At 38.3% G+C, this 14,385-nt stretch overlaps 1 protein-coding gene and 1 long non-coding RNA gene across 3 annotated transcripts; one reads left to right on the top strand and one right to left on the bottom strand.

Moving 5' to 3' along the window:
* Positions 1 to 215: 215 nt before the first annotated feature.
* LOC147928628 (uncharacterized) lies at positions 216 to 1,075 on the bottom strand. The gene is made up of 2 exons (XR_015580610.1): positions 630 to 1,075; positions 216 to 556 (listed from the first exon to the last, which is right to left on the bottom strand). It is a non-coding gene; the product is annotated as an uncharacterized LOC147928628 (long non-coding RNA).
* A 709-nt stretch (positions 1,076 to 1,784) lies between these two features.
* On the top strand, positions 1,785 to 8,605 carry LOC104742202 (putative serine/threonine protein kinase IRE4). 2 transcript variants are annotated; one of them, XM_087485751.1, is made up of 17 exons: positions 1,785 to 2,344; positions 2,673 to 2,755; positions 2,830 to 3,006; positions 3,224 to 4,435; positions 4,635 to 4,807; positions 4,885 to 5,110; positions 5,431 to 5,523; positions 5,601 to 5,741; positions 5,820 to 5,912; positions 6,169 to 6,361; positions 6,448 to 6,533; positions 6,979 to 7,067; positions 7,331 to 7,382; positions 7,497 to 7,553; positions 7,789 to 7,917; positions 8,015 to 8,089; positions 8,230 to 8,605. In XM_087485751.1, the coding sequence occupies exons 1-17, from the start codon at positions 2,176 to 2,178 to the stop codon at positions 8,326 to 8,328; spliced, it is 3,147 nt and encodes a 1,048-aa protein (XP_087341877.1). In that variant the 5' UTR covers positions 1,785 to 2,175; the 3' UTR covers positions 8,329 to 8,605. The 2 variants fall into 2 exon arrangements, with proteins under 2 accessions (XP_087341877.1, XP_087341876.1); XM_087485750.1 differs by having other exon boundaries at positions 1,785 to 2,371.
* Positions 8,606 to 14,385: the final 5,780 nt, after the last annotated feature.

Here is a 14,385-nt window from a genome sequence, read left to right as displayed (position 1 = left end):
TTTCTTTTTGCTAGGGGTAGGATTAGTACATTACAATTTACAAACCTTGATTTCGTTTTTAAAAAGATATATATATATATATATATATATATAATATCATTGTTTGATTCTTTTCATCATTGTATTCATTCATTCTCCCATAATATTATTTTTAAACTCGTTACAGTCTTCAATAATAATAATAATAATAATAATAATAATAATAATAATAATAATAATAATAATACCTCATTTGTTTGATATTTCTACATTTAAATATATATTTTTTATATTCCAAATTATCGTATAAAGAAATCTAAATTAATACTAAGATCCATCAGAAATTGGATGTTCTTTTATACACATACATATGTTTTTGTGTAATTGCTTAGGTAGAGAGAAATGTTTAATCAGTGTAATCAGGTTCATGTTCTTGAAGCGACCTCCAAGAATGTTCTTAGCAAAATGTTCATAAGTATCCATAATATACTTGGGCTCAGGAGGATCTATATATTAATTTCTAGAAAAACAAATCTCAATTTTGGAAAGTCTATGCTATGTCCGATCACAATTTTTCCTACAAATAAACCAAAGGGTTAGTTTAGTTTTAGTGATTACATCAAAATGTAAAGAGAGAGACATAGACAAACCGTTGATATATTCAAAGATCTCGCTGGAGGCGTGGAGGAATGTTTTTGCTTGACATAGCGTGCGCGTGAGCTTGATATTGTCATTTAAATCTTCAACCTTAGAATTTGTACCAATAGAATGATTACTAATAGAATTTGTAAGTACTAGTAACATATCAAAATTTCTTAAAATTTATTTAAATGGATAACTACTTATGGATGCAATATTTTGATAATCCATTATGTATCAATTATGTGGACAAATAGTCTATTTCATATTGAAGATATGGTTAAATAAATTTCTAAATTACATAAATGTTAAGGACTTTAGCTTTGAGAAAAAAAAATTCCTAACGCTAATTTGGAAATACTTAACCAAATGTGAACCAGCTTAAATATTGAATGTGTTATATCTCTGTATCGAACTGATATATGGGTATCCAAAAATATTTGAAACACAAATATACATACTTAGGCCATGAATGTTTACAAGTTTTTAAGTAGTTTTTAGATTTTAGATTTTGGTTTATGGTTTTTAGATTTTGTGTTAAAAATTTATTAAAAAAAGAAAAAAAAAGAATTTAAGTCACGCTTAAAAATGAAAAACTAGTAAAACATAGATTTTGGTTTTTCTTTGAAAATTACCAAAAACCAACAAAATCTGGATTCTCTAATTTTTAGGAAATCCAATTTTTGTATAATCTTGATTGGCTTTAAAGTAGATTTTTGAAAAATCTAAAACCAAAAACACTTTTAAAATTTACAGCCATTCAAGGCCTTGCTTTTACAAATTTTCTCTTAAATAAATTTTGTTTAAAAATTAAATATTTTAGTTACTTTTTTTTTGTTGTTAAGCAGTAGTATTTATTGTTTGGTGTTTTATTAAGGATCATTTAATAGACGGATTTATTATCCTCTTTTAAATTTTCAACCACAGATTTATTATTATTCATAAATATTTGATTAAGAGGTACAAACAGAATCAGTACTCCCATCTGTATTATTTGCTCATAAAAAAAAGATTAAATTGAAGATTTTTTCAAAGAGAGATTTATTAAATCAGTGTATCTTTCTTTCCCATGTGTTGTTTGCTCGTGAAAAACAAATTAATAAAATATACTTTACAGAAGATTACAATATTATTATTATCTTAATTATTATTATTTTAGAAGTTTTGAAACGGTAACAGATCAAATAAAAAACATTAAATTAAAAAAAAAAATTGAAAGATGTCACAGCCGCGGAGTCGTTGAAGGCTAAATAAAAATCTAACCAACCCCATTGAGATTGAGAGCACTCCTATTAGCTCTTTTTACCCAAAAACCATCCATGAATCCTTCTTCTCATCATCATCATCATCGTCATCGTCTTCATCACCCTCGCCGACCTCACTCTGGATTCCGATTCTCTAATCTCCGTCCCTAGTTTCACCTTCCTCTTCGCTTCTTCCGGCGATGAAAGCGGCTCTTCTTACCGGAGAAGCCAGAGCTTGGAGGTATTAGGGTTTTCTTTTTCCGTGCAACGGCGGTGACGAAATTTTTCTTGGTTTTTACCGTCAAGAAATTCGATGGCGGAAGAGAATCGTAGGGATCGAGGTGTTTCGTCTACGGTTGCGATTCCGTCTGGTTTGAACCGGATCAAAACTCGGTTAGCTTCGTCAGGTCCTAGGCCTGAAGATTTCTCCGATAAGCCTCCGTTTAATCGTAATCAGAAGAGTATTGTTCCTCGTGGACATGGTAGAACCACTAGCTCTTCCAAACAAGGTTTTGATTTGAAGATTCTTTCATTTCATACTAATTCATTTTGCAGGTTTTTTTTAAGTTAGAATCGTTTTGGTTTGTATGGTCAGTTAGGAAATCAGAATTTTCACATGAGCATTCATAGTAGAAACAGTTTGTTGTTATCTCGGTTACAGAAAGAAGAAAATGAGAGATGTGGTTTTGGATATTAGAAAAGTGATTGAAAACCCCCTAAAAATGATATTTAGATTCACATATCATAGTTGATAAAATTTCTTGCTGGTGATCACTCCTCACAAGTGTCGTCGTTAACTCTTTGTTTTAGGAACAAAATTGTCAAGATGGCTCGCTTCGTATAAACCCAAGTATTCTTGTCACCCTCCAAAATATGTTTGCTCGAGCAGTGAGGTAAATTGTGCTTTTGCTTTTGTTCAATTGGGGACGTCATTGGCTTTGAATTAACCGCCTCGTTTTGGTGACAGGATGCCAAGTTAAAAGTCAAGAACTCTTGTAAAGTAGAAGAGAGGATGGTTAAGGTATCTGAAACTGCCCTTCCCTCTTCCAAGTCTATGGGTATAAAGAGCTTTTCCCATGAGTTAGGGCCAAGGGGTGGTGTTCAAACTCCTTATCCTCGTCCGCACAGCTACAACGATTTGAAGGTACTACAACGATCTTAACTTGTAGAATTTTCTTTTACTGAGTTTTAAAATTGTCACAAGATATTGCTATACAAATTGTCTCAAAGTTGGGTTCTGTTTCCTAAAATTTAAGGAATTTGCAGTAAAATCTGTGTGCCATAAGGCTAGTGTAATGACTCGTTTTGTTGGGGTCTAATTATGTTAGTTGGTTGTATCTTATGATTGCAATGATATTCAGGAACTTCTGGGCTCACTTCACTCAAGATTTGATGTTGCTAAGGAGACTGTGGATAAGAAGCTGAATGACTTTGTCATAGATGTGAAAGAGGCTATAGAGAAAATGGATCCAACATGTCCTGAAGATCGAGAAATGGTAGAGGAGTTACTTAACTTGGCTCGAGCCTGTATGGAGATGACATCTGCCCAACTTCGTGCTACTTGTGAATCTATTGTCCAAGACTTGACTAGGAAAAGGAAACAGTGCCAAGCAGGACTTGTGAAGTGGTTGTTTTCTCAGTTGCTTTTTATATTGACTCACTGTACAAGAGTTGTGATGTTTCAGAAGGAGACTGAGCCAATTGATGAGAGTTCCTTCCGTAAATTTAAGGAATGTTTAGATAGAATCCCTGCTTTGGAAACAGATTGGGCTACTCCTAGAGTTGATGATTCTGGTTCTGGTTATCCTAAATATCAAAGGAATGAAGATGGAAAAAAGTTCAAGAGACAGGACAAAGAATCTTTGGAGTCAGAGACAGCTTTCGGTTCTGCCATAGCAGTTGAAAATAGCAATAATGCTGATAGGGAAGGTTATGCAGCTGCTAAACAGGTTTTTCCATCGCAGAAACCCGAATATGATAGTAAAGTGGTAGAACAAAGATTTTATTCAAGCGATGAGTCTGAAGATAAGATGCCAAATGAGCCTGGAAAAGAGTTAGGTGGATCTGATTATGTAATATGCAGGATATGCGAGGAGGAAGTTCCTCTCTCACATCTGGAACCGCACTCTTACATATGTGCATACGCAGATAAATGTGAAATAAATTGTTTGGATGTCGATGAGCGCCTTTTGAAACTTGAGGAGATACTGGAACAGATAATTGATTCACGAAGTTTAAATTCCTTCACTCAAGCTGGTGGCCTGGAAAACTCTGTTTTGCAGAAATCTGGAGTTGCATCTGAAGGTTGTTCTCCCAAGATGAATGAATGGCGGAATAAAGGTGTAGAGGGAATGTTTGAGGATCTGCATGAGATGGACACTGCCTTCATAGATGAGTCTAGCACATATCCTATTAACCTGAAGAGCCATGTAGGGGCCAAACTTTGCCATCATGGCACTTCATCATCAACAGGTAGCATCACGTCAGTATCTTCAACAAATACCCCCAGAACAAGTCACTTTGACTCCTATTGGCTAGAGCGGCATTGTCCAGAGCAAGAGGATCTTCAACTGGTTAGTTATATGTTTCCACTATATTCTCTGTTTAGGCAGATTAGAGATCAGGTATTGGTTTTATGTTATATGTTGCTGTTCTAGTTTGCTACTGTGCCTTACAATATCCATTCTTATATATTGAAGTACGCCTGCTCAGTTTTGGAAATTAAACATTTAGAAGCAAAACATATTCGAGCTTTTTTTTTTCATCTTGCAGATGATGGACCTTTCTGATATTGCCCGCTGTGGAGCAAGCACAGATCTCTCGAAAGAGGGGTCCTGTGACTATCTGATGGCCTGCATGCAAGACATACAAGCTGTCTTAAAGCAGGGCAAGCTCAAAGCACTTGTGATAGATACTTTTGGGGGGCGGATCGAGAAACTTCTCTGGTAAATTCACTGTGTTATGGAATAGTTAACTACTGTACTCGTTCTATAGGTTTTATTAACACTCATATTACCTGCAGCGAGAAATATATATATGCTCGTGAATTGACTGCCGATAAAAGTTCAGCGGGTAACGTAAAAGAAAGTGAAGATGTCTTGGAGCATGCAGTAGCTACTCCACACTTACTGCTGAAAGATAGGATAAGTATCGATGACTTTGAGATTATCAAACCAATAAGTAGAGGTGCCTTTGGTAAAGTCTTTCTTGCACGCAAAAGAACAACAGGAGACTTTTTTGCAATAAAGGTAGATGCATTTTGTTTTTGCTTTGTTGCAGATTGATATGATGTTTATTTAGCCTTGCGTAGTTTCTATGCGCAGTGTTTTGAACCATATAATTTAATGACAAGAATAACATGTAAATATAGTTAAATAGTAGCTTTCTTTTTTCCAATTTTAGACAGCCTAGTCGTTGGTGTCATATTGTTCAAACCTCTCATAATGACAATACTCGTAAGAGGGAATTCTTAGTTATAGTATCTTGGCTCCCTATGTTGTATTAAAATTGCTCATTGTTATGCGAAGTCAGCTTGTCCATGTGCTAATCTTATTTAGCTCATATACAGGTACTCAAAAAGCTGGATATGATAAGGAAAAACGACATCGAGAGGATACTGCAAGAGCGAAATATACTAATAACTGTCAGATACCCCTTTCTGGTAAATGTTGTACTTCTTTGCTACTGTCCAACTATAATATTCTTTCAAAGGCTGAACATCTGATCTTATAAATGCAGGTTCGATTCTTTTATTCATTCACCTGCAGAGATAACCTCTACTTGGTAATGGAATATCTTAATGGTGGTGATCTATACTCTCTGCTCCAAAAAGTTGGGTGCCTTGACGAGGAAATTGCTCGTATTTACATCGCGGAACTGGTAAGTGGAAGGCTTCATATACATGTAATACCAAAATTTTTTTTTGATTCTTTAAGAAACAGTTAACATTTATTTCAGGTTCTTGCATTGGAGTACCTCCATTCTCAGAAAATTGTGCACCGTGATTTAAAGCCTGATAACCTGTTAATCGCCTATAATGGGCACATCAAGGTCTGTTATTTAAGCTCTCGCTTACCTAATATGTTCTTGTGGCCAAATGTTTTTTCCTTAATGCATGCAAAAAGTGAAAGATGTCCTTCTTTACTTTATCAAAAGGAGAGTTATATGCAGCCAAATTTGCAAACATAGATTGTTCTCCTTACGCTTGTAAAAAATATGAAAATAACCATATGCAAATATTGTTTTCCCTTTCGGTTGTTGAAGTACTTTGTTTTACAACCTAACTTATTATTATTTTTGTTACCAGCTAACAGACTTTGGGCTTTCAAAGATTGGTCTTATAAACAACACAATTGATTTATCTGGCCATGGGTCAGATGTATCTCCAAGAATAAGTTCTCATCATTTCCAGAAGAACCAAGAAGAAGAAAGAATTCGGAATTCAGCTGTTGGGACACCTGACTACTTGGCGCCAGAGATTCTTCTTGGAACTGAACATGGTTTGGATACAACCTTAATCTAAATCGTAGATTCTTAAGCTTTTGTGAATCACTAGGAAATTAAATTCAACGTCTTGAGCGTGCAGGTTATGCTTCGGATTGGTGGTCTGTTGGAATCGTCTTGTTCGAATTGATAACTGGAATTCCACCTTTTACAGCAGCCCGCCCAGAGGTACCTACATATTTTAATTTACTGCTGGAATTTCAAGCATGGTTTTTTCCTGACTAAGAATAGAATCTAGGTCTGGAGCTGCCAGCAAGTTCCAAAGTCATAAAAACTTGGTGGTATCATAATCATATGTTTTGATTACTGTAGTCCAATGTTCGTTAGGCATCTTAAACAATTAATCACATAAATCTAATCAGTATTTTTGGTATATATGCGATTGTGGGTTTGCCATTTTTGGAACTTGATTGCTTCATTCCCCTTTCAGAATAACACTGAGGATTTTATATGTATATATCTGATTAAACCGTAGTAGCTTTGTCTTCTTAGCAAAGGATTCTTTGAATGATTCATTTATGATCGGTTACAGTGTGATGGATTCTATACACAAATCTAGTTTTCAGTTAGTGTAAAATTCACACCGACTCACCTTTTTAATTGTACTATACAGATAATATTTGACAACATCCTGAACGGAAAAATGCCCTGGCCAGATGTACCTGGTGAAATGTCATATGAAGCTCAGAATTTGATTAACAGGTCTGTTTTGAGGATTCTCAAACCTGTTCCCATCTTCCTATTATTTCCAGTTCTATTTATGTGTCTCATTCCAGTCAAGAAATTAACATCAATCCTAGTTTCTTCATGTTGGTTACCTACAACATCAGCTAATTTGAATGCTTTTTGCTGGTCCATATTACATTGGGGAACTTAGTTCGACATAAGTATATAATGACTGTACAAGTTTGACGTTTAACTGGTTTCTCCCGTATTCATATAGATTCACTTTCTTTCCATAATAGGCTTCTTGTCCATGAGCCGGAAAAGCGACTGGGGGCAAATGGGGCTGCAGAGGTTCCATCACTTTCCCCTATGATATTTGACCTTCTAGATGCATGCTAGAACTGAAGGATGCTGATGTTGTTGTCATAACTAAACTCTCAGTAACAGCTCTGTTCTCGTTTTCAGGTAAAGTCACATCCCTTCTTTCGAGGAGTTGACTGGGAAAATCTTGCATTGCAAAAGGTGAGAACTCGACTCTGCATCTCTTTTTTGAATGCAAGAAATATTTGATAAACAAATAATGCTAATAAAGAAATGTTAGTTGCCATATAAAGAAAGAAAATATAAAAAAGTAAAGCAGAAGCAACTTGATCGAAATAGGCTTTGCGTTATTATGTATTCGTCAATGCATATTATTAATGAAGGACAGAATATTCTTTAAATCTTAGTTGCTTTTCCTTTTCTTGCTTTTTGGCAGGCTGCTTTTGTACCGCAGCCTGAGAGTATAGCGGACACAAGCTATTTCGTATCACGCTTCTGTGAAAACAGTGGCAGTGATAGTGAAACTGACAACAACAGCGGGTCATTTCCAGATTCAGGAGACGAGGTAGGCATTTAGAAACTCACATCCTTTTTCCTATAGGTACTTCCTATCATCGAGGATCTATTATAATCTGTTTGTCCTTGGTTTTGTATTCTCTTAGTTGGATGAATGCACCAACTTGGAGAAGTTTGATTCTCCACCTTATTATCTCTCGCTCATTAACTTTTCTTTTAAGGTAAAATCGCAGTGTCCACCTTTTATTTTTCAAAATATGAATCCCAGTGTAGTTGATTGAAGTTGTTGGGTAGTTCTGCATTGGGATAATAATCATCAAAGTATAAGCTATTGTTATTAAAACAGAATGTTATGATGCAGAATTTGTCACAATTGGCTTCGATAAACCATGATGTGCTATTGCAAAAGGATCCAGCTAAAGGAGGAGGAGACTCACCCTTTAAAAGCCATGGAACGTAGAGCTTTGCTACAACCGTCAAAGCTAGCATTAGTCCGCGGTTTGGTCTGGTTTGCGCCTGCTTTGACCGTTGTAGCTGCTGCTGCTACTATGCTGAAATTGTTACCTTAAGGTCTTCGGGTAATTATTGTTCAGTTTTGTCATAAGTTCATTTGGAACTATTTCAAATGCAAATCCCAATATTTATTGCGTGGCAACACACACACACACATACACCTGTATATAAGATTGTGTGTATTGAGGCTGATGGAAATAAGAGAGAGAGCTTTGGTTACTGAATTATGGGAATCCTCCTACTTCCGTAAATCTTACTCTCGAAAGAAGTCTTCACAGTACCAAGCTTGCCTCCATCCCACCAAGGTGACTGTCAATGAGAAAATGCCGGTTTCAGATATTTGGCAATATCAAATTAAACTTTGAGAAAATTTTTAGAAAGACATGTTCGGGGCGCACATGCTCAGCATTAGAGTTGGATGTGGAAATCGCTAGTTCATCATCATCAAGCAATCTATCACGTTTTACATAGTTATTTTTATTGAATCTATTCCTTTTAAGTTATTTTGACCGTTGGAGGTATTTGTCAAGAGCCTGTGATAGATAACTTTCAATTAACGCAATTTATCAATCAATATGAAGTATTCTGTTGTTCTGCCAAAAGCTTTGTGGTCTTATTCTCTTCGTGGACGTGGTTTCCCCTTAGAGAGTGAGGTTCGTGAGTTCTTCCTTCATTAGCGGGTTACGCCTTTGAAGAAAGCTCCTCAACCGGTTACAATCCATCCAATCCTTCCACCAAGCCCTTGAATCAGTTCATTTCAAGTCTTATTAAGATCAGACCGTTTTGATCTTAACATCAAGAGTAGAGGTTACAATCGGTGAGAAAATCATCTTCTTCGAACACTCACGTTCCGGTCCCGACGTTCGGATAAATACATAACCCTATATGATAGATCTAATATCCAAACCTGCTCCAAACAGATTATTACTTTTTTTTTTTTTTTTTTTTTTTCCATTAAAGTAACATTACAAACCCAAAGGTCTTACAGGACCAATTACCAAACCAGAAGAACAAACCTTTCTTGTTACAAAAGCTGAGAGAGCAAACCTGAACGTTACGGTTGAAACAGACCAAACCAAGTAACCAAATAGGACAGAGAAGGAGAATCCACTCTTTGAGCTCTAGACAAAGGATCCAACCTGAGACGAATGGTGTTTTGGATGTCGAGGATCACAGCACTGTGAGGCCTAGCAATCTGAGTATGAAGCCTACAGTTTCTTTCTTTCCAAATGGCATAGATAGAAGCCTGATAAGCTAACTTTAAAATGATGGCCACATTTCCATTACTACAAGAGTCCTTAATCCATCTAATGCTGGCCTCCAACAAAGGTGGAGGGGAGACATTAGCTCGAGATGTGAAGAAGGACCAAATGTCGCTAGAGTAGGGGCAATCGAAAAACAAATGCTGATGTGATTCAACTGCACCATTACAAAGAAGACAATCGGTAGGAACAGGGAGGCCCCACCGGTGCAGCCTATCCCTTGTATGAAGACGATTCCTGGCCACAACCCAAGTGATAAAGGCATGCTTAGGAATTCTACCTTTAAACCAAACACCTTGATGCCAATCAACCTGTTGACTTGAAGGGTGTAAATAATGCCATGTAGCAGAAGCTGAGAATTTTGGTGTTGGCAAGGAGTTCCCAACTTTCCAGAGAAATCTATCATCAATCGCTGAGGAATCCACCAAAGAAGACTCCGGCAAGCACTGCCGCAAGCATTGGATAATAGGACTTCTACTCCTGCTTGTCGAAATCCACCACTGTCCATTGCGTACTGCATTAGCAACGACTGCTGTGATTGGCAAACCCGAAGTTCTTGGCCCCAAATCTCCAGTTATATCAATAAGGGGACCCAAACCAGTCCAATTATCTTTCCAAAACTTACAAGTAATCCCAGAGCCTATTTCACAGAAAATAAAGGGTCTAGCCAGAGGTCTTAACTTGCATATATTCCTCCAAATCCAACTTCCGGCAACACTAGAATTCAAGTCCCAAAAACAGGCAGAGCCAATTAAGTGTCTACGAACCCATGACACCCATAGAGATCCTCCTGCTGTAAAAATTAGCCAAATCAGTTTCAAACCTAGAACCTTGTTCCAGGCATTAAGTCTCCTTAGACCAAAACCACCACAATCCTTAGGAGTACATACTGATTCCCAACTAATTCTTGCACCACGGGATGAATTCGGAGCTCCCCTCCAGAGGAATCCATTACACATTTGCTCAATCTCCTCAAGACACTGGTTAGGAAGTAAGAATACTGACGCCCAAAAGGTGATGGTGGAGTAGATAACAGATCTTATCAGCTGCAATCTTCCAGCAAAGGAGAGTTTCTTCACAGCCCAAGAGTTGAAACGTTTTGAAATTTTGTCCAAGAGAGGTTGGTAATCTTGTTTTCTTAATTTTCTGGAGGTTAGCGGCAGACCAAGATACTTGACTGGAAAGGACCCACATTGCAGACCTGCTCTCTGAGCCGTTGCTTGGATTCCTGAGAAATCTCCTCCATCCAAGAATAGAGCCGTTTTGTCTTTGTTGAGGCCCAAACCCGATTCACTCTTGAAGCGATCAAGGATCGAGAGAATACCTTCCAAAGAAGAATCCGATCCATCAAAGAATATAAGCATATCGTCAGCAAAACTAAGATGAGTAACCAGAGGATCCTCACACATAGGATGAGGATTGAACTTTTGCGACAAAGCTCCTTGATCCAACTTTTTCGATAGAACATCCAATGCTAACACAAATAACAAAGATGAGATTGGGTCACCTTGTCTTAGACCTTTCTTTCCTGGGAAGTAACCAATTAGTTCTCCACTGAAGTCAATACTGAAGGAGGTAGTAGTAACACACTCTTTGATCCACCCTACAAAGATCTCTGGCAAATCAAAGGCCTTAAGGACATTAAGGAGGAAGTCCCAGTTAAGACTATCATAGGCTTTTGAAAGGTCAATTTGTAGGCAGCCCCTCCTAACAACACCTTCCTCATGAAACCCTGACACTAGTTCTGAGGCTAGCAACACATTCTCACACAAAAGTCTTCCCTTGACAAACCCAACTTGATTCTCCTGCACTGCCTCTGAGACAAACAATTTCAATCGTTTCTTGAGGATCCTTACAATCACTTTGTACAAGGTGGTACAACATGAAACTGGTCTGAACTGATTAAGAGTGTCCGCTGTTGGAGTTTTGGGGATAAGTGCTAGGGTCGTAGCGTTAAACCTTCTTGGAAGATAACCTGAGGAGAAAAACTCTTTAATTGCTGAGACCGTATCAGTTCCCACAATCTCCCATGCTTCCAAATAGAACTCCATAGGAAAACCGTCAGGGCCGGGAGCTTTGTTTTTTTCATCTTGAACAAGGTATCTGTGATCTCTAAGTCAGAAGGCATAGCCACAAGTTGAGAAGCAAGATGAGAGGAGCATCTGAAAGACACCAAATTCTTGATTTCCTCGACAGAAGGAGGCGAAACCCCAATACTATCAGACCCTAGCAAATTCTGGAAGTAGGAGATGATCATATCCTTGATTTGAGCCTGATTCTCCACTCTGTGCCCATCTGAAGCTCTTAGAACCTTGATACAATTTTTTGCATAATTTGCCATAACCGCTCTGTGGAAAAACGCCGTGTTAGCATCACCCTCACTATACCATCTGATTCGAGACTTTCTTTTATAAAATACCTCTAAGGCTGATGAAAAGAAGTTCCACTTTTGCCTAGCTACAAATTCCTCTCTAAACAGAGCAGGAGAAGGATTAGTCAACAAAGACGATTGAACAGATTCCAAATGTTGCAGAGCATCCTTTGTTTTTTGCTGAATATTACCAAACCCTACCCTGTTCAAAGTTCTACAAGAACTCTTAACTTCCTTCATTCTCTGTCCTAGCATGAACAATTTGGATCCATAGCAAACTTCCTTAGACCAAGCCTCCAACATTGATTCCTTGAACTTTGGATGAGTCAAGAGAAATGAGAAATACTTGAACAATTTTCGGGACCTTTCAACTGAAGAATCAGTATCCACTAAGCATGGCGAGTGATCAGAATCACCAGGACGATCAAACAAAGCCACAGAATCAGGGAACATACTTAGCCAATCTTCATTAACTAATGCCCTGTCAAGCTTCCTCAGGATCGGATCTTCAGGCCTACCATTAGACCAAGTAAAAAACACACCCCTACTGGCGAGATCAGTGAGCTCATTCTCATTCAGGCAGTTTTGAAACTCTGACATACCTCTTAAAGGGAGATCATGAGGAAGAATAGAGAAATGTTCATCAACTGAAAAAATTTGATTAAAGTCGCCTAACATAAGGCAAGGACTGACACGAGCAGGAGACTCCTGTAGAATAGACTTCATCTCATCCCAGAGAGGTCTCCTTTGCGTAACAGTATTATGAGCATAGACAAAAGCTACGGAGAATGATTCCTGAGTATCCGGATTAAAAACACCACAAAAAACCATCTGCTCTGATTTGTGAAAGCAAAACACAGAGACGGAGGGGTCCCACACGACCCAAATTCTACCTCCAGTCGAATGTGAGTAGTTATTTTCACACCTCCAACCTGGTAGGGAAGAAGCCAAAATGCTAACCGCATTATCCTCAGATACATGCGTCTCCAAAAGACCGCCAATCAATGGCTTATTTACACCAACCCAACTTCTGATCACTCTTTGACGAGCCTGGTTATTCATACCTCTAACATTCCAGCAGAAGATCTTCATATTCACAGACAAAAGGGGAAGAGAGCTAAGCTCTTAAAGGTTGGTGGATCTACCCAAGGAATCACCCTGAGTAGGATTCGAGGAAGTCGAACCAAACAAAAATTCTGGACATTTTTTTGCCGCAGCAAAGGAACCCGGAAGAGAGGCCTTCAAACTCCCCACCCGTTTCTTACCTGTAGCCTTAACAACAAACCTCATAGTGTGAGAGTTATTAGGATTGACTCTCCTGAGAGATTTCTGCTTGACTTTAACAAAACCATCCTCCTCAGCAGAAGGAGGAGCCATAGTCTTCTCGCCAGTCATCTTCTTGCAAAGGGAGTCATCAGACTTCATCACCGCTTGAGAATCAACAGAAGGGGAAACTTCCCTCTCTTGCGAAACCCCCAAGCTCACAGAATCACCTTTTTTTTGAGCAGACATAACATCTTTCGCTAACTTGACATCAAGACCCTTTGGAACACTTCTACCCCGAGATCTTGACTTACTTCGAGACCTTGGTCGAGATTCTACAACGGATGATCCAGATAGAATAACGCCATTAGCTAAAGGAACCTGAGGTAGAGCTTTAACTGCCTCTACCATTTCCAAAGAGACCTTATTCTCGACTGTGGCCAGGGAGATCTCTGTATCTTTAAGAGCTACACCCTTTGCAACAAAAAACTTAGAGGTATTCCCAGGAGACTGCTTCTTCATCAATGGTTTAGGACAACGATTAAGAAGATGACCAAACCTTTCACAATTACAACACTTAGGGGGTAGCCTTGGATACTCCACATTAACCCTACTAGTGTTGCCAAGAGAATCACGAACCACAATAACTGACGGTGGGATGAGTCTAGAGATATCTCAACTTTTACTTTAGTATCACCAAAATGATACGGAGCCAATCTCGACTTTTCAGTATGAAGAGGCTCTCCTATTGCACTAGCTATCACACTGATACCATCAAGAGAGTACATTTGAGGAGGAACACTCTTCAAGACTGCCCAGGTGGGAGCAGTTTCCAACTCCGGAAGCACCATTAAGCCATCTTCCGACCAAGGGTATACATTGAAAGCGCAATTACCTGCTTGCCAGTACCCAACTTGAAGAACCCATTCACGTGTCGAAACACATGGAATCAAAATCATACATGAGGTGTCAGTCATTGGTCTCACGACAATATTGCCAAACTTACCCCAAGCTGGGTTAAGGTCAGAGTAAATTTTTGCCGGAGGAGGAGCTAATCCATGGAAATGGGCAATGATATACCCCTTCCACACAGTGGCCGTTTGGAGGA

The sequence above is a fragment of the Camelina sativa genome, chromosome 14 (assembly GCF_030686135.1).
Source record: "Camelina sativa cultivar CO46 ecotype springtype chromosome 14, ASM3068613v1".
NCBI classification, from domain to species: domain Eukaryota; kingdom Viridiplantae; phylum Streptophyta; class Magnoliopsida; order Brassicales; family Brassicaceae; genus Camelina; species Camelina sativa.
This window is presented reverse-complemented; position numbering and strand designations above follow the sequence as displayed.